Source organism: Triticum aestivum, chromosome 3B (genome assembly GCF_018294505.1).
Source record: "Triticum aestivum cultivar Chinese Spring chromosome 3B, IWGSC CS RefSeq v2.1, whole genome shotgun sequence".
Lineage (NCBI taxonomy): Eukaryota > Viridiplantae > Streptophyta > Magnoliopsida > Poales > Poaceae > Triticum > Triticum aestivum.
The window spans coordinates 429,122,068-429,146,085 of record NC_057801.1 but is presented as its reverse complement, the minus strand read 5'-3'; the positions used below and the strand labels follow the sequence as shown (position 1 = coordinate 429,146,085).

At 44.9% G+C, this 24,018-nt stretch overlaps 2 protein-coding genes across 3 annotated transcripts; one reads left to right on the top strand and one right to left on the bottom strand.

Annotated features, from left to right (window-relative positions):
* The first annotated feature begins 345 nt into the window (after window positions 1-345).
* On the top strand, window positions 346-12,518 carry LOC123070189 (auxilin-like protein 1). The gene is made up of 8 exons (XM_044493257.1): window positions 346-939; window positions 4,036-7,750; window positions 7,857-7,920; window positions 8,096-8,166; window positions 8,246-8,311; window positions 8,413-8,502; window positions 11,949-12,125; window positions 12,300-12,518. Exons 1-8 carry the CDS (start codon window positions 587-589, stop codon window positions 12,333-12,335), a joined length of 4,572 nt encoding a protein of 1,523 aa, XP_044349192.1. The 5' UTR covers window positions 346-586; the 3' UTR covers window positions 12,336-12,518.
* A 108-nt stretch (window positions 12,519-12,626) lies between these two features.
* On the bottom strand, window positions 12,627-14,229 carry LOC123070190 (dihydroflavonol 4-reductase). Of its 2 annotated transcripts, XM_044493259.1 has the most exons (4): window positions 14,018-14,228; window positions 13,767-13,936; window positions 13,480-13,674; window positions 12,627-13,380 (listed from the first exon to the last, which is right to left on the bottom strand). In XM_044493259.1, exons 1-4 carry the CDS (start codon window positions 14,148-14,150, stop codon window positions 12,799-12,801), a joined length of 1,080 nt encoding a protein of 359 aa, XP_044349194.1. In that variant the 5' UTR covers window positions 14,151-14,228; the 3' UTR covers window positions 12,627-12,798. The 2 variants fall into 2 exon arrangements, with proteins under 2 accessions (XP_044349194.1, XP_044349193.1); XM_044493258.1 differs by having other exon boundaries at window positions 13,767-14,229.
* Window positions 14,230-24,018: the final 9,789 nt, after the last annotated feature.

Sequence of the window (24,018 nt, the reverse complement as noted above, 5' to 3'; positions counted from 1 at the left end):
GTACTATATATTTGATATTTTGACTACAAGGTGCCATTAAACACACGAGTGAGCTGAAGTTTTACCCATTTGTTCTTATCTATTCTGAGCAGTTAAATTGCAGTCTGGGAGCCGAAACGAAAACGTGTTGCCATACAGTAGGAGTAGTGGCAGTAGGAGTAGTTTTCTTTTTATGCGAGTTGCAGTAGAAGTAGGTTTGCTGGCACCGCTGCCGGACACAAGACAACCTGGCCTTCCCTGGGCCGACGGCGAGGACGCTGGTGACTGGACATCCGGGCCCCACCACGTCGATCCAAAATAAACGCGGATTCTCTACCGGCACAACCATGTCACCAATCATCAATCAAAAAAGAAAGAAAGAAAGAAAAGAGCTCTACAGGCGCCGGCTCGACCTACCACTCGTCCCCCCGCGCCCACTTCCCAAATCGCCCCAGGCCCCAAGCTCCTCCCTCCCGTGCTCCAACCGAAATTCTACTCCCAGGAGCGTAGCAAAGCTATTTGAATCAGCGGGACGCGAGGCTGCTGCCTGCTGGACTGCCTGTGCTCCCCTCTGCCCCCCCATTCTCCAATTCGCCGCGAGGCGCGTATGGAGGACCTCACCACCGCGCCGCCACCGCGGCACCGGGCGCGGAGGCACCGGAGGAAGGCGTCGGACTCGGCAACGTACGGGGACGTGTTCGGCGGGGGCCCGCGGTTCGCGCCCCCTGTCGCAGGGGCTCCGGCGGACTACGCGGACGTGTTCGGCGGCGTCGCGGCCTCCTGCTCCATCCCGTACCTCGACCTGCCCCCGGCGGCAGCCGGGAGCGACGGCGGCGCGGGGAGGTACGGCGAGATCTTCACGCGGGCCGGCTTCGGGGAGTACGCGGCGCCGTACGAGGACATGTTCGCGGAGCCGGAGGGAATGCCGGAGGAGATCGAGTCCTGGAGCGGGAGCTCGAGGTATGGATTCTGTGCTCATTCTTGGAATTTTGCCTTTCTTCTTCTCTATGACCCTCGCTGTGCTCGCTACTGTTGCGTGCTCTGTGTTTTGGGGATAAGAATGCTGGCCTTCCACGCCATTTTTAGACCCTGTTTGCTCGTGTAGTTAGAGGCGACGAGCCGCGGGGTGGACACTGGACAGCATAAAGCCATTCCTCGTGTATCCCAGAATGTTTCCTACGCGATGGTGGCATCTATACTGGTGCCCCATGCTCCACCTAGATAAAAGGTAACTGAAGCTACTGTTTAGTTCTACCTTCATCCAACGGAAGCAGTAGTAGTGTTCTCAGGTTTGGTAGCTTTTTCTCTGTACAAAAAGGTAGCAAGGTACTGTTGAGCTCAGCAATGGTGTTTTCCAACGCTTTCCCATTGGCTGCCTTGCACTTTTTTCACGGGAGAACCAGCCTCCTCTGCAGGATCCCGTCTAGCGCTGCAAGCAGCATCTTTTTCTCAGGTTCAACTATCCAAGCCGACTTGGCAGCTGGGGCACCGGTCCATCCTGGAGCGTTGGCCTTGCCCTTAGGACAAATGTTGCTATACCGATACATAACCACTTTGTAGCTTTATTTTTCCTTTATAGTACAGTACGATTTTATTCAATTTCTGCTTGTCTTTCGGTGAGTGTGGTGGCATGTCATTTGCGAGCTACGTGTACTATAATGACTCTGCTGCATAGAAATGCTAACTTTTGTCACCATTTAAGCTCCATGCATACTGTGGAACTATGCGATTGATAGTTTAGCTATGCTATATGTACCTCTGCTTGTTTTGGGTGCACTTCTTTTGCAGAAAGGTGATTCCTTTTGGGCCAAGTGGTGCCTTTTCTCCTCACCTTTCCAGTTGGTTTGAACTAGAAGAATTTGGGTGGTTACGCAGAAACCCCTAACTCCACCTTCAGATCTTATTTCAGATGCCGCTGTTCAGGGTTTATTATATAGGTTTCTAGTATAATCAGTCACATGCGTGGTAAGTGTACTTGTTGCTAGGACTTTGTTCATGTGTTAATTTTCTGTGAGACGTTCGTCTCAGTGATGGCCACTTATGAATTGTGATCCCAGGCTACTGGCCATTAAAAGTTTAGTCTGCACCGGAGTTTATTAGTCTTGATCAGTCCAATGGCTAAATTACTATATGGAGACTACAATTTCACCGGACCCTTCCCCGGACCCTGCGCAAGCGGGAGCTACATGCACCGGGCTGCCCTTTTTTTAGACTACAATTTCACGGAAAGATATTATCAAATTGGAAATAGCACATGATTCCTATGGAAACATTTATCTATCAGATCTATTCATGCCGTGTATTCACCCCTTGTTCCACCAAATTCTCCCCTTACTGCTCCTCCATGTTATTTGTAATTCACCGCCTAATTTAGCAGTAGTTCCATGGTAAAAATGTGACTGTCTGCCTTTGTCTATTTTAAGCGAGTGCCTCACATATTTGTGGTACTAGTCAACTTATGAAGGTTCGCCACTTGGGAATTTGTTGGATTTTCCAAAATACTCATGCTTCTCTCTTCAATCCCATGCCATGAATATGCACTTTAACTTGTTGAATGTAACCAACTGCCACCAAGCTAATTCATAGACTAATAGGGTTCCTCTGGCATTCTGGTGACTTTTAAAGGTGCTTTTGCTTGGCCATTTCTAATTCTCTATACATATGAACTACTCCCTCCGTTCCAAAATAGATGACCCAACTTTGCACTAAAGTTAGTACAAAGTTGAGTCATCTATTTTGGAACGGAGGGAGTAATTGTTAACCTCTCTCTTAAAGCCATGAAGGGAATATCAAACTTTATTCCTTTTTTAGAATAATATCAAACTTTATTCTGTTTCTTCTATAGGACAAAACAAATATGCCAAGTTGGCCTTTAATGTGAGATTAAGTTGGTTAGAATTTGCTTGGGCAGTCCACCTTAAAGTGTTTACAGATCTTATAAGCAAAAGTAGTTATTACTGAGTAGGAGCAATTTTCACTCTTGGCATTGAAGAGAAGCTTGTCCAACATCGTCTGAGATGGTTTCGGCATATTCAGCGCAGGCCTCCAGAAGTTCCAGTGCATAGCGGCCGGCTAAAGCGTGCGGATAACGTCAAGAGAGGTCCCCGAATTTGACATGGGAGGAGTCCGTAAAGAGAGATCTGAAGGATTGGAGTATCACCAAAGAACTAGCCATGAACAGGGGTGCGTGGAAGCTTGCTATCCATGTGCCAGAACCATGAGTTAGTCGCGAGATCTTATGGGTTTCACCTCTAGCCTACCCCAACTTGTTTGGGACTAAAGGCTTTGTTGTTGTTGTTGTTGTTGGCAAGCGGCTTGATTATTCGGCTTCTATCTGAAATCCCACATCCCCTGGCTTTTTCATACCCCTTTTTTTTGTTTAAATTAGTAATGCTTGGACCAGGCCAATCATACTTGCTTTCCATATATAAATCTTGTAATTTGACCCACAGTGCAAATTCTTTCTTACATTTGTTAGTTCATGATTGCCCATGTGTGTGGATGAACTCCATCGACTACTACTCATGCATAGAGCCTACAGCCAACAATCAGGAATCTATTCTCCATGTGGTCCATGGAAGCATGTAGATTTAATGGAAGCACACTGATAGTGTTGAATTGCTGCCCGGGCCCAGATATCACATCATCTGTGTCATCTTTTGAGTTTTGATTTAAACAAGCAGGATTTCCCCCTGCAAAACAACAAATAAGCAGGATTTTATTTCCTGAAATCTGATCTTGACAGGGCTTCAAAATCAATGTGAAACCATTACTTGTGGATTTGACCCTGTTCATTATTAACCATTTTTGCTGTAAGATCAATCTGTCAACTGTTACTGAGATTGAGTGCAGAAGTTAAATCCTTTGTTTTCATTTTGCTGAGCTCAAGCAGCACCTGTTATGCATGTGGCATACCTGACAACTTGCTTTGTGAATGTTGTGTTGTCATCATCTTCTTCACATTTGTTTGACAGAAGCTTGTTTCCATTACTATTGGAAAAAGCGAATGCACAAGCTTTGTTTCTGACTCATTGTTCATTATTTTTAATTCTACAGATCATCAATCAGAAAAGAATCTGCTGAAATGGATGCTGAGCCATCTCTACTCTATCAACACTATCCAAATGTGGTCTATGACCAACAGTTTGATGAGGAACAGTTTTCTCCAATCTCCTTTCCTCCAGATGGTGAACAACAGTTCAACATGTCATATAATAAGGCAACCAGGGGAAGGCTAGATGATCTAGTTGAAATGACTACTTGCATGGTGGAGCCTTCAATAAGTTACGTGGTTGACTCTTGTAATTTGTCAAATGATTCAGCAACTAATCATGTTCCAGTAATGCACAATGGTGCACTTGCTAATGGTGAAGATAAGGAGATGAGCCCACCACCACTCCCTGCAAGCGGTGATTCTGTAGCTGATGAGAAGCAGCATATTTCTCCCTGCCTTCCCATTTATGAAAATCATTATGAAGATAAAAAGGATCACAGGAGGTCTAGCATTCATTCAGCATCAAGTGAGGAAAACAATGGTGCGACTGCTAATGATGAAAATAAGGAGACTAGCCCACCACAACTCCCTGTAAATGGTGATCCTGTAACGGATGAGAAGCAACAACATATCTCAACTTGTCTTCTCAATTCTGAAAATCTCCATGAAGATGAAAAGGACCACAAGAGATCTAGCAGCACTCATTCAGCATCAAGTGAGGAAGTACCTTCCCCAGACTATCCATTCTTAAGGATGTCCAACACCCACATTCAAACACCGCCCATCAATGTACAACCACCATCAATCCTACCATCTAATTTTCTTAATAAGAAGGAAAGCAAATCTAACAGAGATTCTGAGGTCAATCCTAACTCTGCTGCTGCTGATGCTATAAAGGAAGCAACAAATGTGAAGCAAAATATCTCAACTTGTCTTCTCAATTCTGAAAATCTCTATGAAGATGAAAAGGACCACAAGAGATCTAGCACTCATTCAGCATCAAGTGAGGAAGTGCCTTCCCCAGACTATCCATTCTTAAGGGTGTCCAACACCCATATTCAAACACCGCCCATCAAAGTACAGCCACCATCAACCCTACCATCTAATTTTCTTAATAACAAGGAAAGTAAATCTGACAGAGATTCTGAGGTCAATCCTAACTCTGCTGCTGCTAATGCTATAAAGGAAGCAATGGATTTTGCTGAAGCGAGGTTAAAAGCTGCAAAAGAACTGATGGAGAGAAAAGGGGACAGTTTTAAACTTCGGAAGAGGCCAGGTCATCATAGAGGCACAAAATCGACAGAAATCAAGGAAGATAAGGGTCCTGAAGAGGTGAATATATTTGAAGAGAAGCTGACCTCAAGAAAGTTAGCAGAAGAGGAAAACTATGAGAATCTAAGTTTCCTGGATAAACACAGAGGCAGTAGTGCAGTTAAGATAGCAGACTGTTATCAAGACGGAAAAGGGGTTCTATCTCCAGGGAAGCCTCAGCAGATAATACAAAGTGACAGTAAACTTGATCAACTAGGCAAGTGGGCATCAGATGCTGAATTCTACGATCTGGTTAGCCATCATCGGAAATCTACAACTAGCACAGCTGCATGTGAAGGTGATAATGGTCCGACAACAAATCCCTTCACTAAGCATGGCCATTCTGAGAAAGTAAAAGAAGGGGTTAATGCAGGGGATTTGGAAAGAGATGGGAAATTGTCGGGTTGTAATGAAATAACAGAGCTGGGAAATATACATGTAGATCTTATAGCAGATGATACCGCTGCTCTAGGGGTTGAACATGAGGCTCCTACAGCTCCTGAAGGTTCACTATGGGAGGAAAGGGTGGTATACCAAGAAACAAACGATTCTCATATCAAAGAACATGTAGGGCAAAGCAATTCTCCAAAAGGTCATGATGATGATGGAATATTTGAGGCTTCATGTATGAATGGCAAACCTCCAAAGCTGCATGTTGTTCCAGATACATCCAGTTTGTCTTTGAAGGTTTGTATACAGGTAGACCATGCCAATGGTAACCAAAATTGTTCTGATGCTAGTACTGAGGAAACTCCACTAGTAGGAAAATATGACAAAGAAAACAACAATAAAGAGGGACTTGAGATTCCATGTGCTGATGAGACACTTTGCACTTCCGTAAGGAATCAAATATCAGATGAACATCCGGAAGTTCCTCTAATTGATGAAATTGAGACGAGTCAAGCGAAAGAAGCCACAATAGAAGAGCCTGCAGAATATTATGAAGACCAATGGTCCCCGAAGATGTCAAATACAGTTCACAGGGAGGCTAAAACTTATGGGGAAGACAAGATGTTCAGTTTTGTTGATGAAGCATGCCTGCAAAGTGAACAAGAAAAAATAGCTGAACTACCTTCAGAAATGCTCATCCATAAAGAAATGGAGAGATTTGGAATTGAGGAGAAAGAAAGCCTGCATGAAGATTCCCAAGATGAAGATGTATACTGGGATGCGGGATCTCCTGAAAAGGAAACTAGTGTTACTTCTGATACCGATGCTAATGAAAATGACGAAGCAGAGGTGCTGAATGTATTTGTGGCAGACAGTGACTTGACGGAAAACAATGTTAGAACATGTGCTACTTCTGCCAAACACTCAGATAAACTCCCAGAATCTCAGGAGTCATTATTGGAACCTCAAGAGTTGGCAAACAATATGGATATAATTGAGGATTTTGTATCCCATGGTAACCAAAAAGAAGCAAAAAATACCTTGTTAGGGAACAGTGAGACGACACTGGTGGAAAAAACCTTAAACCATGATAAGGAAGGCCAGACATCTGCGGAAACTGGTGCCACCAGAGGGCTAAATGATGTATATGCAGAAATAATTGCAAAGAATAATAGGGTGGGTAATGTACTTCATTCTGGAGCTGAAGTTATCACCGATGATTACAATGATCATACCACATGTTCTAAAGATATGCATGCTTCATTCTCAGAAGCATGCGCTAGCATGCATCACTTGCCTCAAAATGCTGAATCTATTTCTGCTCTGACGTCTGATGAAAGCATATCTTTCCTTGTAAATCTTGAAGAGAACTGCATAAAAGCAGATAGTGAATATTCGACAATAAGAGACACAGCGTTACAAGGGAAAAAGACAGGCGGCAAAATTGAAGAAGGAGATGGCAAAGACAAAATGTCGAGTGTAAATTTGAAGGATCAGCGATCTTTTGGAGAGGATAGTGCATCAAAGTTTGTTCAGAAATCAAGAAAAGAGACCTCTGATGCCCAGAGAATTGAAGGGAGAGATGATATAAGAAAGGCAGAAAGTGAAATTGAAAAGGATGTCTCCCTAAGACCAGATAAAGATAAAGAAAGGGAATACAAAATGGAAAAAGAACAAAGTAAGGAGAAACCAATAAGAGAACTAGAAGAAGAGAAGGAGAGGGAGAGGGAGCGGGCAAAAGATAGGCTTGCTGTTCAGAGGGCTACAAGAGAAGCTCATGAGAGGGCATTTGCTGAGGCTCGTACAAAGGCTGAAAGAATAGCATTGGAAAGGATTACCTCTTCACGACAAAGAGCGTCTGCAGAAGCACGAGCTAAAGAGAAGGCAAGTGATGAAGCAGTTGCAGAGAAGGCTTCTAGAGAAGCTAGAATAAAAGTGGAACGTGCAGCAGTCGAGAGAGCAACTGCAGAAGCTCGAGAGAGGGCAATTGAAAAGGCAAAGGCTGCTGCAGATGCTAAGGAGCGAATAGAAAAGGCCAGGGTCCCATTCAAAGATAGTTTTAAGGCTACTAATCAGGTAACTGATGTCAGCTACCAAACTATTTTTTTATTTACTCTAAGCAGCTACTGATGATGCCCTAAGTAATTTCTCATCCTTGGTCTTGATGCTGGATAATAAATAGGACACACAATTTCAGAAGACAGCTTCTAACGAGCATGGAAGAAGCACAGATTCTTGCAATCAAGGTACTGCTAATATCCAGAAGTGTTTCTAACCTTTTTCCCTGTATTAGGGGGGACAATTTTTGCCATGTCATTGTAACCTTTTCCTGTAATATTTTTTCCAGTATGTTATGTGATGATGATTTGTGGGAACTTTATGTTCTTTGCCTTATTTGAATGTTTTGGCATTTATTTACAGCATCTGAGTTTGAATCAGCTCTAAGACACAAAGCAAGATCCGAGAGGCACCAACGGACAGCTGAACGAGCGGTATACTCAGATGTTTTGTTTTCTCCTTCACTTGTTAGTCTTGATATCTCTTGGTAGTTTCATCATCACCAATTTTCAGGAAAAAGCTCTAGCCGAAAAGAATATGCGGGACATGCTGACTCAGAGGGAGCAAACAGAAAAACACGTAAGACAATAAGTTATCACTCACCAGGAAGGCAAACATATTGCACTGTTTCTTAATAGTCTTTTCTTCTGCGATCTGGTGTTCATATATCTTTGATACAGAGATTGGCTGAATTCCTTGATCCTGAAGTCAAGAGATGGTCAAATGGAAAGGAAGGAAATCTGCGAGCATTGCTCTCTACGTTGCAATATGTACGCATTTTGACTTACATGACTTCTGTTTCAACCATTTTTTCTTTGTTGCTTTTGCTTTTAAATTTCGCTGAGCCTTGTATACCTTTTGCATGTCCATTTTCAGTTTTAGGATATATATTACTTTTGACTTCCAGTAAATTATGTGCTAAATTGATTTCAGGAAATTTAAGAAATGACTTTGAGAGTTGGGAGCTTCCACTTATTACTCAGTTACAGAAATGATCAGCTTAAGAAATGACTCAAAACATCCACAACACAACTCTCTAAAGTCAACTTCTGTAATTCCACTTTTTATGGAATTATACCTAACAGTTTCCTTTACATGCTTATGCTGTTACAGTAGTACCAGAAAGTACTGTAATGCACTAAGCATAACTGATTAACCACATAAACTGAAAGGACAATAAGAAAATCAAACATCGTAACATTCTTGCAATTTATTTTATTTTTGGGTAAATGGTAGAAAATATTGAGTTTATCAATCAGTATGGGACACTGTAAATCCATGATGAAAACACAAGAAGTTCTAGACAACTCAATTCAGTAAATTTTGAATTTAGTTGGGTTTGGAATTATTGCACAAAACAAAGAAACACTATCACAGAAATCTGGTACGAAGTCTCCTTCAGCTAAAACAATATGTTACCCGAAAACTATGGAGTAACAGTTTGGTCGTGCAATATATGTATACATATCCACTTATCCACTTTATCCAGAAGATAGATGTCTAAACCGGGAAGGCTGTGTATGGTGAGTAGTCGAGAGCTTCAGAGGACAGTTTTCCAGTTTGTTATAGCTTTTAGAAGTCTAGGTTGAACATATATTACCCAATGCATGAAAGATACTCCCTCCGTTCCAAAATAGATGACCCAACTTTCTACTAACTTTAGTACAAAGTTGGGTCATCTATTTTGAAACGGAGGGAGTATTACAGTAGATGCTAAGTTTAATCAAATTTACAAACCATTTAATTTCTATGGTATGATTTATTAATATTTTATTTGTTGCTTATCCTTTTGTCTGCTTCATTTCTTTCCTACTTATAAAGATTAGAGTTGGTGGTAAGTTCACATGTGGGTCGAACAACCTTCACAATAAATAGATACACTCTTCCCCACATGCCGATCTAGCAAGGTGTAATTTGGTTTACTCAAAAACATTGTATGCTAGCTTAGATGAGTTTTGGCAGTTGGCACGACTGGATTGGTAGTGGGAGACAGCAGGAGGTAATTGGGTGATGTGAGACAAAAGGAGGGGGGTTCGGGAGGGCTCTGTTGCTGTTGTCTTTGTAGGTTTGCTGGCCCCACCTGTCAGAATAGAGAGGAAAAAGAATGGGAGATGAGTGAATGGGGCTCCAATCTTTACAAGTAACTGGTAATTTGTACGTGCTTTGCACGTCATCAAATACATAATAGCATTAAAAAATACAATCCCGATATTAATTCCCTTTCCTGCGAATCATATTGGACAAGATCCAACTCTATCCCAATTTTTTTCGTGGAACGGAGGCAAAATCTTTGCCTCATCTCATTAATTAAGGAGTAAGACAATGTTTTTAAGGTTACAGGACGACGCAGGTCCGAACAAAAGGGATCACTCTCCCGGAATTAGATTGCCCAAGAATCTAGCCCCGGCAACAAGTCTTCGCCTCATCCTTAATCGTCCCGGCCACTCTCGTAGGATGGGAAGCTTTGGAACGGGATACCCTAGCGTTCCTCTTGTTCCAAATCTCCCAACATATGAGCATCTGTAAAGACTTGTTGGCTTTCCTGGAGTAGCCTGGCCTACCCTCATTAGAGCTCCACCATTGCTTGATTGTCTGAAGGTTGCTCCAGCTAGGAGTCACCGATTGTATTCCCAGCCAATTGTAAATTATGTTCCAAACTCTGATAATGAATCCACATTTGAACATCAGATGAGCAGCGATTTCAGGTTCTCTTTTGCAAAGTTGGCAAAGACCGCAGTTTGGCCTCTATCTGCCGTCCAAATCCTATCTTGAAGATAAGCCATGAGAAGAATTTAATCTTAGGTGGAATCCAGACCTTCCAAACCATATGCGGCATCTCTGAATTGATCATACTGGCAAACTGCATCCGGTAAGCGGTGGCGGCAGAATAGCATCCATCGACAGTGAACTTCCAATGGATGCCATCGCTGGTACCCGACGAAAGGTGGACCTCTTGGCATTTGCACCAAAGGTCGAAGAATTGCTGGATGAGGGCCACGGAGGGTCCACCTTACAGGTTTATGTGCCTGACCCAGTCATTATTCTGCAAGGACTTGACCACGCAGGAATTGGTGTGCTTGGAAAGGGCGAAGATGCCCGGAGCAATGTCTTTAGGCTTTGGTCCATGGAGCCAGGGAGATGCCAGAAACTTGCGGTCATGCTGTCCCCAATGGTTATCGTCGTCACGGCATAGAATAAGTATTTGTCTTCATCATCACAAGGTATTTCAAGGCCAACCCAAGCCCTCTGTGGGTCCACCCAAGCAAACCAGAGGCATCGCAGCCTGAGCGCGCAGGCGAACTTGTCAAGATCCAGGATACCCAATCCGCCAAGATTTGTAGGGCGACAAACCGTTCTCCAATTCACCTTGCATTTGCCGCCCGAAACCTGATCAGTACCCGCCCACAGAAAAGCCCGCTGAATCTTGGTGATACTTTCTTTGGTGCCCGGTAGCACATCAAGCGCGGTGATGTGGTAAATCACAAGTGATGTCAAGACCGATTTGACAAGTGTGGATCGACCTGCCGAGTTGATCTTGTTACCTTGCCAAGGGGGGAGCTTGGCCGCCACTTTGTCCACAAGGAACTGACAATCTACCTTCTTCAGACTATGTGTGGAGAGTGGAAGGCCCAAATAACGCAAGGGAATCCCTCTAGAATCCAGATTGTTCTGTCTCTTCTTTTAATTAGAGAATCAGCTAAGCATGGGGAAAGACGCTTCTAGAATACATGAGATGATAGAGTGGGAGTTCAATTAGAACACAGAGTGGCATAATCCTATGTGTTGAAAACTTTGTCCAACGGATGATAATGATCGAATTTGCCATCTCTCAACCGTTGGATGCAGCATATGTAACGGCTAATATTTGAAGTTATTGTCACACTATATAGTGGTATAGATATAAAGGAAAAGTTACCCATGCATGAAAGGTATTAGAAGCACAGTTGAATCAAATTTACAAACCATTTAATTTTCATGTTATCATCTGTAAATCTGATTTGTTGTTCATCTGTTTGCCTGCTTCATTTGGAGAAAAATCTTCTCATGGATGTATTTACTTGAATTCAGTCATGCTTGGATCAATTCTGTACTGTATCATTTATGCAGTGATACCAAATTTGAATTACTCTGGATGAATTAAACTACCCATCAGTCAAATCACTATATCTAAAAGCTTTCCTGAAAAAGTCACTTTTAATCTTTCTCTTGTGGGCAGATACTTGGTTCAGACAGTGGCTGGCAGTCAGTTCCCCTCACAGATCTCATTACAGCTGCTGCCGTGAAGAAAGCATACAGGAAGGCAACCCTTTGTGTCCATCCTGATAAATTACAACAAAGGGGTGCTACAATCAGACAAAAGTACATCTGTGAGAAGGTTTTTGATCTTCTTAAGGTGCGTTTGTTGTTAAGATGTACTACTGCATAAAGTTGAAAACTACATGCAGACTTTTTCATCAACGCCAAACTAGTAAAAACCTGGAAATTTATGTTTAATGGAGGCTATGATTTGATGTGTGATTACTTATTGCAATAATCGAGACTAAATCATCGTGCTTCTGTTGTGCAGGAAGCTTGGAACAAGTTCAATTCCGGAGAGCGCTAAGAGGGGAGATAGGCAGTGGTGTTCATTCTTTTCTTTTTCTGGGGAACAGGAAATTAGGTTAATATCTATATAGCCATATCATTAATCGTTTATATAGATGTAAATATGTGGTTCTGGGGAACAATTTTTGACCATCATTCTACCAGATTAATAATTAAATAATAGAGCATCCTTTGTTCTCTATCCCATGAAAAATAGCAACATTCAGCCCAAGTAAAAGTGTCGCAGTTTTGAACTAAGCCCAGTTCAAAACTGTGACACTTTATTTTGGATCAGAGGGAGTAGTGAATATGAAAAATAATACTGATAAAGTTTATGCGTTATTTTCAATTTTATTTCATACTACTGCCGAGGTGAAAAAAATTTGATGCACTCCATAGTCCATGATATCCCACTAGTTGCAGGGCTCTGCCCATGCAAATTCCGAACACAAGAATAGTATTCATGCAGCAGCGCTGGCTTATTATGTCTCGGCACCAATGGCTTGGCCTTTGCCCGCAGCAAGAGCTCCCAGCTTGCCGGCAGCTGCAGGCGCCGGGGCGTCTCCGAGCGGAATGAGGCCCTTCTCCCTGCAGGTGCGGATGGCGGCGTCAAACATGTCCTCGGCGGTGTACCGGAAGCTGAAGCCGTGGTCGAGGAGCTTCTTGGAGGAGAAGTGGATGGGCTGGAGGTCGTCGTCGACGCCTGCGAACTTGTGCGGGATGCTGTACTCGGGGAACCTGTCCCGGAGCATCCTGGCGAGGCCGTGGATGGTGGCGTCGTGGGAGGAGCAGATGTAGCGGCCGTTGGCCTCCGGGTGCTCGAAGAGGAAGGTCATGGCGTCGCAGAGGTCGTCCAGGTGCACCAGCTGCACCTGCTTCAGGATCGAGTAGTGGGCTTCATTCCCTGTGATGAGCGCCAGGGCGGTGACGAGGCTGGGCGGCATGCCGGCGCTGAGGAACGGGCCGACTACGAGCGTGGGGATGATGCTGATGAAGTCCAGGCCGTTCTCGCTGGCGTACTCCATGGCGGCCTTCTCTGCGAGGGACTTGGACACGAAGTACATCTGCAAAACCCGACTCATCCGCATGTCATTATTGTTGCTTTGCCACAAGTAATATAGCAACAAGTAGAGGCAGAGAAGAGAAGGCTGCTCTCGTCTCACCCATCCTGTCATCTTGACGCGGCGGCAGAAGTCGATGTCGCTCCAGTTGTCCTGGTCGTAGGCTGGCCGCTGCCGCTCCTCGATGTTGACGCTGCCGGCGGAGGAGGTGAAGACGATGCGCTTCACGGTGCCAGCCTCCTTGCAGGCCCTCATGATGCTCAGCATCCCTTCCACCGTGGGTTTGATCACCTCGTTCTGCATTCACCTCAGTTTCTGATACTACTCCGTACTAGCAGTAGTATTTCCGTGGCTATTGATTGTTTCAGTGTGCCTGGATATTTATTTACCTCGGGATCTTTGGAGTCGAAGTCCATGGGCGTGGCGACGTGGAAGACGCCGGTGCAGCCGGCGATGGCGTCGTCGAAGCTGCCTTCGTCGCTCAGGTCGGCCTTCCAGATGGACAGCCGCTCCTTGGCTCCGGGAAGCTCCAGCAACGGCTTGTTCTTCTCAACGTTGGCTGAGATAAAAACACAAAAACAAATTACGAATGCGGTCAAGCTAGCTACCACGTCGAGAGAGAGAGGGAGGGGGCGCTCACCCGGGTCGCGCACGGTGGCCCGGACGGTGTACCCGGCCTGGAGGAGCTTCATGACGAGCCACGACCCTACGAAACCCGACGCTCCAGTCACCACCACCGGCCCTTTGCTCCCGTCCATTGTCTCTCCCTTCATCTCTCTATCGACTTCCTTCTTGAGCTTTCTTTCAATGGCTGGGATATCCTTCCTTCCTTTTGCGGCTTTGGCCACTTGCTTCGTTTGGTTGACTATATATAGGAGAGCAAGCAAGAGCGCTCCAGAGGCAGTGACCAGTGCGCGAGATCGTGCCGTTGGTACCTAATAGAGTATTACCAGTAGGTGGGTGCATGGCACGTGCACCCACCGGTTTACGTTTGAAGCGCCGGTGAGCAAGGAAGGGTGCAAGTGGGACGGCTCCTAGTCACCCCGCATTTCCTAGTACACTGGTGCTTTTTTTGAGGCCGCAAGTAATTTTGCTGGTTGTTGCGCGCAGCCGCCACGTACCCCGCCAGACCGCAAAGCCACCGGACACTGGGCGATGATGGGCGATGCGGGAGGGAGCTTGAGCCGTGACTTCCCTTTCAGACAAGTACTAGATTTTTTTTCCTTTCTTTTACATGGCCATCTCCTAGCGAGAAATGCGGGCCTGAACACGGCGACAGCTACATATTTCTATCGACGACAGAGCAGACGTTGTGATTCAGAATCGATCAGCGAGGCTTTTTATGTAGGAGCATTAGAGCAACTCCAACGGGCGACCCAAACGAACGGCGCATTTGTCCGTTTTATATCCGTTTGGGGTCGGCCGTCAGCCCGGCGTCCGTCCTGTTTTGCATTTGGGTCGGGAGTGCGCCCAACGCACCGATCTATTTTCATGTCCGCACTTAAATTTTAAAAAGGACCCACGGCCATAGATCATGTCAGCGGCCATGTCTCATGCTGGCATCATGCCAGCGCCGGCATACATTGCCGGCTTTTAAAAAATACACCACACACTTTGTGCTGGCGCACTCGCCAGCGGCCGGCACACATGCCAACACACAAAAAGGGGTGGGATTTGAGTTTGACCACGCCATCACAACCCCATGGTCATGCCGGCACACAAGCCGACATAAAAAAAGAAGGCGCTCGCTGCCACGAGATCACTCATCGGTGAACTTGAGCATGTGGGCCTGCATTTTCTCGAACCATGGCCTCTTTCTTGGCGACACGGTGTTGAGATCCACCTTCATGATCTCCACCCCAGTCATCATGCTGGCGAGAGCCACTTCTCTGGCCTTGGTCTTGGCGTTGGCTGCCTCGACCTCGAGCATCTCCGCTTGCTTCTCTGCCTCCAACTCAAGCATCTTGGCTTGCTTCTCCGTGTCCATCTCTAGCCTCCTCCTTCGGATCTCCATGAAGGCGTTTATTTGCTCCTCTTTGAAACACCGACGCTCCTTCTCTCCCGAGTCCTTCTTATTCATCATTCCCTCCACGCTTGCGATCAAGGCGTTCGATGCCGCATCCCGCTTGTCCTCCTTCTTGGAGTTGGTCTTCCCCCGCGGCCGAGCCGGCTCGCCGTCCCCAACCTCCTCCACGACTTCATTTCCCCTGCGCGACTTGAGGGCGGTATATTGCGCCTTGAACTTCTCCTCATCTTTGATGATCCTATAGCAATGGGAGAGGTTGAAGCACTTGCCTTTGTGTTGAACCTTGAATGCCTCCAAAGCTTGAAATGCCTACAAATGTTTTCATGCAAGCATGTTGGCACAAATGGTATGCAAATGAACACGCAAGCATGAACTTGATGACACAAAAGAGGGCGGTTTGCTACCATATCATGTCTTGCATGCCGATGCCGCTCACGGGTCGGGCCTTGACGCTCTCAAGAGTGACATAAAACTTGTTGCACTCTTGTTGGATCACTCTCCATCGCTTTGAAATGGACATCCACCCACGCGTGCTCACAATTTGGTAAGGAGGAAACTTGTTCGCTCATGAAACTCCCGGTGGACACGAATCCAAAAAGTTGAATGCTTTTGTTCGGCGCCGGTCTTGGGGTCTTGTCCAATGTCCCTCCAACACCCGCGAAGAAGCTTGTCCTCGGCCGCCGTGTATGCCTTCGTGCGCTTGCTCTTGCGCTTAGGCTTCGACCCGCGGCTTGGTTGGCGAGCTCGTCCTCAAACAAAGGCTCCACTTCGATGTCGCACTCGTCTTCTTCCTCTTGCTCGTAGTCGTTCAGAAACTCGTGGTCAAGTGGGAAGCCGTCCAGGTCCATGCCGACCTAATCACGCATGAAGGCCGACTGATCATAGCCAGCGCCCGGCGTGAACGCCCCGCGGCCGTCCTGGCTTTGTGTCTCCTCGGGGTCATAGCCAGCGGCCGGCGCACCGCCCTCGAAGATGAGGTTCTGCATGTAGTCCTCGTCGCCGGCGGCGGGCATTTCGTCGAACAGGTTGCGCGTGTCCGGTACCATGCCGGCCGGCATCTGCCGTGCGCGTTTCCTCGCGCCTCCGGATGACGAGCCACCGGCTACCGATGTGGCATTGAGGTCGATGGGCGCGGGCGTGGGCGTGGAAGGCGCCACCAAGTTCACGTCGGGCGAGCACTCCCCGGAGAGGCGGGAGGCCTGCGGGTACACGTGGAAGGCGGGTATCGGGGTGCAAGCCGACGCGCGGGGCGAGTCGGGCAGCACCATCCGAGGGAACGCAGACGAGCCGGTGCTAGCCGCGGCGGCCACGACGGTGTTGACGAGGCCGTGCTGGCTAGGGTTTAACCCTAGCATGTAGAGCGCCTCCCTCATTGTCGCTGCGACGCGGGCGTTGGTGACCTCCTGCTGCGCGGCGGCGGCGACGGGGGCTTCACCCCTCGCGTCCGCGGCGTGCCTCCGGTTCTTCCTCTTGGCCGACTCCGCCGCTCGCTGTTCGGGTGTCAGTGCCTTCTTTGGCTTGGTCGCGGCGGCGGTTTTGCACGAGGCACGAGGCTTGCCTTTGCCGGAGGGGGCGGTCTTCATGCCGGACGAGGCAGGAAGGCGAGGCCAACGGCGACGTCGAGGTCGATGTCGTCGTCCATGGCGGGTGCAGGGCGGGAGCGCACGCGGGCGGGAGGGTTTTGGGGAAAATGGGGGGGGGGGAGAATGATGCTTGCTGCCATAGACCGGCGGGCCCGGGAAGAGGAGCAAGCGCGTGCGCGCGTCCGTCGCGTGTCTGTGGCGACGCAAATCCGGCTCAAAAATGGGCCGCAAATAGGTCTCCCGTGGACGAAAAGCAGACGCGTGTCCATTTGGGTCGGCGCGTTGGGCCGCCTTTTGTGTCCGCGCCGACCCAAACGGACGGCGGCAGACGAAATGGATCACCCCGTTGGAGTTGCTCTTGTGTATAAGGCCTTCTTTTACAAGAATTTTGTAAGAAAAATTCCTTTAAAACACTTTGGTTTATAGGAATGGATTCCTATACATATGTAGCATAAAAAACAATCCTTCATATTTCAAAGAAAATAAAACATTAATCTACACTCAATGAAAACATTTCTATCGTATAGATCAAATGATATCTTTTTGCATATAGGAATTGAGATACATGTCGTCTCACTTCTTATGATTTTTCTATTCCTATGATATTCTTATTATATGAACCAAAGAAGGCATTAGAGCATCTACCATCGAAATTGCCTAATCCAGGTCCCTATACGTCCGCGGACGCGACCGGACGCATCCGCGGACAATGACTGGACGAGTCTCAAAATTTTCCATTTATAATCACAAACCCTATTTTTAAAACAGCAAATACATGCAAACACATGTACAATGATCATTTTGATCAAACATAGTTTAGTGCACACAAAACAAAATTTTAGGCCCGACGGGGTTGGGGGTTTCCGATGTGGATGTAACATCCGTGTTGGGCTAGCGGAATTGGGGGTTTAGTCCCAACTCGCCGCACGAGGAGCGACATAATCGTCTTAAATAGCCACGTCGTCCAAAATCAGTAAGCTTCTCTCTCACTCTGAGTAGGGACATCAATGCACCATTTGTGAAGGATATGAACCGTCACTATGAATAGAGCTTCATAGTGTCAGTTCATACCCTTCACAAAGCAAGCATTGATGGCACTATTTTTGTAAGTTAAATCATTTTTCCACTTACCCTTTGTTCTCTTTTGAATAATTTTTACTGCAGACGAGAATCCATCTACATACGGATTCCCATAGCCATCATTCCACGACGTGGTGGGCAAGGAAGAGGAACGGATATGGAGGAATTGACACGGCCCTAGTGGCCAATCCGACATGACGGACGCGTCCGGACGTCCCATATCCGCCCCAAATTTGGGCTGCATATGGGGAGTGCCGGTCAGTCCGGATGTTCAAGCCGGTTATGGAGAGTCTGGCTGGGTGCTGTTTTTCATCCGGTCAGTGCCGAAGTAGCCCGCCCGAATGTTTGGGACGAATATAGGAGTCGGGTTGTAAATGCTCTTATTTGGCTGAAAACCATATATACAAGTACTTATTTTACTGGTATTTCAAAGATGTGGGACAGGGGCATACAAAACTTATCATAAATTGATTTCTTAACCAAACCGATGAGGTTTGGAGGTTGCGTGCTCCCACATTCTGTTCCCAATTTTACTCTTTATCTAGTTATTAAGTTCTTTTTAAGGTTTTGCAGTGATGCACACATGACACAACTTTTAGTTTCTATTCTTGTTGTTCTTTTCAAAACCATGTCTTAACTATCCGTTTTAGTCAATCCGTACCTCCTGCCCGTACTTCGCTGCCAAAGAGGCTTGCCGTCTTGCTTGAACAACCTCGACGATTTTCATACCTGCTCGTACTTCGCCGCCAAAGAGGCTTGCTGCCTTGCTTGAACAACCTCGACGGTTTTCACTTCAGCCTGACTGCGGGGCAATGTCAACCCGTTGGCATACAACTTTCGCTTCTTTTTCAGTCTCATTGTCTGCGTCGCTCCCGTCGTGACCGTGAAGGGATATTAGAGTATATTTGACATACATGTGAAGGAAATATGCCCTAAAGGCAATAATAAAGTTGTTATTTTATATTTCCCTATTCATGATAAAGGTTTATTATTCATGATAGAATTGTATTGATCAGAAACATAAATACATGTGTGAATACATAAACAAATACCGTGTCCCTAGTGAGCCTCTACTAGACTAGCTCGTTGATCAAAGATGGTTAAGGTTTCCTAACCATAGACATGTGTTGTCATTTGATAACGGGATCACATCATTAGGAGAATGATGTGATGGACAAGACCCATCCATTAGCTTAGCATAATGATCGTTCAATTTTATTGCTATTGCTTTCTTCATGTCAAATACATATTCCTTCAACTATGAGATTATGCAACTCCCGTATACTGAAGGAATGCCTTGTGTGCTATCAAACGTCACAATGTAACTGGGTGATTATAAAGATGCTCTACAGGTATCTCCGAATGTGTCTGTTGAGTTGGCATAGATAGATATTAGGATTTGTCGCTCCGAGTATCGGAGAGGTATCTCTGGGCCCTCTCGCTAATACACATCATAAGCTTGCAAGCAAACGACTAAGGAGTTAGTCACAAGGTGTTGTATTACGGAACGAGTAAAGAGACTTTCCAGTATCGAGATTGAACTAGGTATGTAGATACCAATGATTGAATCTCGGGCAAGTAACATACCAATGACAAAGGGAATAACATATATTGTCATAATGGTTCGACCGATAAAGATCTTCATAGAATATGTAGGAGCCAATATGAGCATCCAGGTTCCGCTTTTTTTTATTGATCGGAGAGGTGTCTCGGTCATGTCTACATAGTTCTCGATCCCCTAGGGTCCGCACGCTTAACGTTCGTTGACGATATAATATTATATGAGTTATGTGATTTGGTGATCGAATGTTGTTCGGAGTCCCGGATGAGAACACAGACATGACGAGGAGTCTCGAAATGGTCAAGAGGTAAAGATTGACATATAGAACGATGGTATTCGGACACCGGAAGTGTTCCGGAGGGTACCGGGTACTTATCGGGTCACCGGAAAGGAGTTTCGGGCACCCCCGGCAAAGATATGTGCCTTATGGGCCAAGTGAGGGAACACACTAGCCCTGGTGCGCCCTTATAGAGGCCAGCCCTATGAGGAAGATAAGGAAAGAGGGGAGGGCAAGGAAAGTGTGGATTAGGATTCCTACTTCCTTCCCTCTCCCCCGGCCCCTCTTTCCTTCCCCCTTGGTTATATATGGCAGGGGGCACGCGGCTTGGGAGGGACTCCAAGTAGGATTCCTCCTACTTGTCCCCCTACCCGAGATCCACCGGTTTTGACACCGACACACGCCACCTCTTGGCCCTTCTCCCCTCTCTCCACTAAAGCCCAATAAGGCCCATTACTTATCCCGGTGAATTCCCATAACTCCCCGGTACTCCGAAAAATACCCGAATCACTCGGAACCTTTCTGATGTCCAAATATAGCCTTCCAATATATCGATCTTTACGTCTCGACCATTTCGAGATTCCTCGTCACGTCCATTATCTCATCCGAGACTCCGAACAAACTTTGGTCATCAAATCACATAACTCACAATACAAATCGTCATCGAACGTTAAGCGTGCGGACCCTACGGGTTCGAGAACTATGTAGACATGACCGAGACACATCTCCGATAAATAATTAATAGTGGAACCTGGATGCTCATATTGGCTCCTACATATTCTACGAAGATTTTTATCGGTCAAACCGCATAACAACATACGTTGTTCCCTTTGTCATCGGTATGTTACTTGCCCGAGATTCGATCGTCGGTATCATCATACCTAGTTCAATCTCATTACCGGTTAGTCTCTTTACTCGTTCTGTAATGCTTCATCCCTCAACTAACTCATTAGTCACAATGCTTGCAAGGCTTATAGTGATGAGCATTACCGAGAGGGCCCATAGATACCTCTCCGAAACACAGAGTGACAAATCCTAATCTCGATCTATGCCAAGCCAACAAACACCTTCAGAGACACATGTAGAGCACCTTTATAATCACCCATTTACGTTGTGACGTTTGGTAGCATACAAAGTGTTCCTACGGTATTCGGGAGTTGCATAATCTCATAGTCTGAGGAACTTGTATAAGTTATGAAGAAAGCAGTAGCAATGAAACTGTAACGATCATAATGCTAAGCTAACAGATGGGTCATGTCCATCACATCATTCTCCTAATGATTTGATCCCGTTCATCAAGTGACAACACATGTCTATGGTTAGGAAACATAACCATCTTTGATTAATGAGCTAGTCAAGTAGAGGCATACTAGGGACACTATGTTTTGCCTACGTATTCACGCATATACTAAGTTTCCGGATAATACAATTCTAGCATGAATAATAAACATTTATCATGAAATAAGGAAACAAATAATAACTTATTATTGCCTCTAGGGCATATTTCCTTCAATTATATACAAAAATATGCATAATTTTGCTACTAATCTCGGGGCAAAAGCGGGCGAGATCTTTAAATTGTTAAAAGAGAGGAGTACCTTAATCCATGAAAGAATAGAAGAAAGTCCGTCTCTGATTGATAAATTGGAAGAAATCTTTAATAATCTAAGAACGGCTTTTACTACCACTAAAATTGTTGAGTAAACTCCCCTAAAGAATAAGAAATCTAGGAACAAGGGTGCATCTTCTAGTAATAATGATAAAGGAGACCTTAAGATGATTAGCATCCATCCAGATTTTGTTGAAGTAATAAGAGATCCTTTTTGTAAGAATGAAATATTTAAATTTATTTCGAGGAGTATTGCTATTGAAGGTCTTTATGCTAAATCTTTGAAGGATTCTAAGTGTTTGATTGAAGAGTTGAACAAAGATGACAAAACTTAGATTCTTGCTTTATGCCTAGCTAAGGGCGTAAAACTATAGCGCTTGTTGGGAGGCAACCCAATGAATAAAATTTACTTTTACTTTTTGTTTTCTGTTTTTGAGTGTTAGCACAATTATGCTACTGGTATGATTGTGTTTTTTGTGTTTTAGTTAGTGTTTGTTCCAAGTAAAAGCCTTTATGATCTTCCGGGGTGATAGTTGTTTGATCTTGCTGAAAAAGACAGAAACTTTGTGCTCATGAAAATAATTATCATAAATAGAAGAAAAGATATTTTACCCTGATTCTTTTTGCAGAAGATTAATATACAAATTATTCTGGCCGTCCTTATTTTGTAGAACTTTTGGAGTTACAGAAGTACTCGAAAGTTCCAGATTACTACAGATTGTTCTGTTTTGAGAGGTTCTGTTTTTTTGTGTTGTGTGCTTATTTTGATGGCTCTATGGTTTTCTTAGATGGGTTTTTGCCATAGAAAAGTTAGAATATAGTAGATGTAATACAAAAACAAAATAAGAATTGGTTTTACACAACACTTATAGTAGTGGTTTGCTTTCTTTTACTAACGGATCTCACAAGAGTTTTGTTGAGTTTTGTGTGATTGAAATTTTCATGTTTTGGGTTATCTTATGATGGATGAAAGTAGGATAGAAGAGCCTAAGCTTGGGGATGCCCCGGCATCCCAAGCTATTATCCAAGAATGAGAAACCAACTAAGCTTGGGGATGCCCCCTGAGTGGAATCCCCTCTTTCTTCTAACGACCATCAATATTTTACTCGAGATTATATTTTTATTTGTCACATGATATGTGTTTTGCTTGGAGCGTCTTATATGATATGTGTCTTTGCTTGTTTTATTTTGTGTTTTAAGTCATCAATCCTTGCTAGACACACCGATTTGAGAGAGCCAAAATTATGTCATGACTTGTTAGAATTGCTCTCTATGCTTCACTAAAAATTTTATGAGCAATGGACTTGCTCTAGTGCTTCACTTATATCTTTTTGAGCACGATGTGCTTAGTATTTTTGAAGAAATGCTCTCTTGCTTCACTTAGATTTATTTGAGAGTTAGTAAAATTTTGAAGAAATTCTCTCTTGCTTCACTTCAATTATTTTAAGAGAAAAAAATGTTATGCTCATGATTTTCACTTATATTTGTTTGAGCTTATGAAAAGCAACACTTGAAAGTTAGTTCCAAAGTGATAAATATCCAAGAAGGATAAAGAAAGAAAGAAAATATATGTCATGAAGATCATTGGAGAAAATAAACTTGATTCTTACTAATAGTTTGAGATATGATGATGTGATATGTGAGTTATGTTGATGAGTAATTGTGCTCTAGTAAAAATATTGGTGTTAAAGTTTGTGATTCCCTATGCATGCACAAAAGTCAATAATCATGCAATGGAAATTATATCCTACTTGTGGTGCATTTTTCGGTGTTAATTATGCTTAATGCTTGCTTATGAGGTTATTCATTTCTTGGTTGGTCGCTTCTCAATCTTTTTGCTAGCCTTCATTTTGCACCAAGTATGACCTCTACTTGTGCATCCAAAATCCTTTAAACCAGTTTTGCCACATAAGTCCACTATATCTACCTATATGCGGTATTTTTTTGCCGTTCTAAGAAAATTTGCATGTGCCATCTCTAATGATGTAGGGCAGAACCCTAAGTGGTCGATCTTTCACGTTTGGAGGGATCCTACGGGGAATCACGAAGAACACGCGGAAGAACTAGAGGGAAAACACGGGGAGAACAAGAGAAACACTCAACCGACAAGTAATCAATCACACGAGTGCTAGATCACCGACAACATAGAGTAACATATGATCCACAATCAACAAAGGTAAGGATACAAAGGACAGTTCATCTCCTAACGGAGGCCTTGATGGTCTTCCCTAGAAAGGGGTCTTGAATCCGCTTGGGGGATCTTCTCCGAAGAGGTCCTGAACTCCGAGGAGAAGTATCCAAGTGGATGAGCAAAGGCTCTCTCACAAATATGAGCTAATCCAGTGCTAAACCTAACTAGGAGGAGGTGGAGGAGTATATATAGTCTAGAGCCACAAAGGGGTAAGTGAGGGCGAAGGGGTACACGGGCTCGGCCCAATACACTGTGCGCAGACAGGCCGGTTGTACCGGTCGATGGGGCGGTTGTACCGCTGGCGACTCATGGAG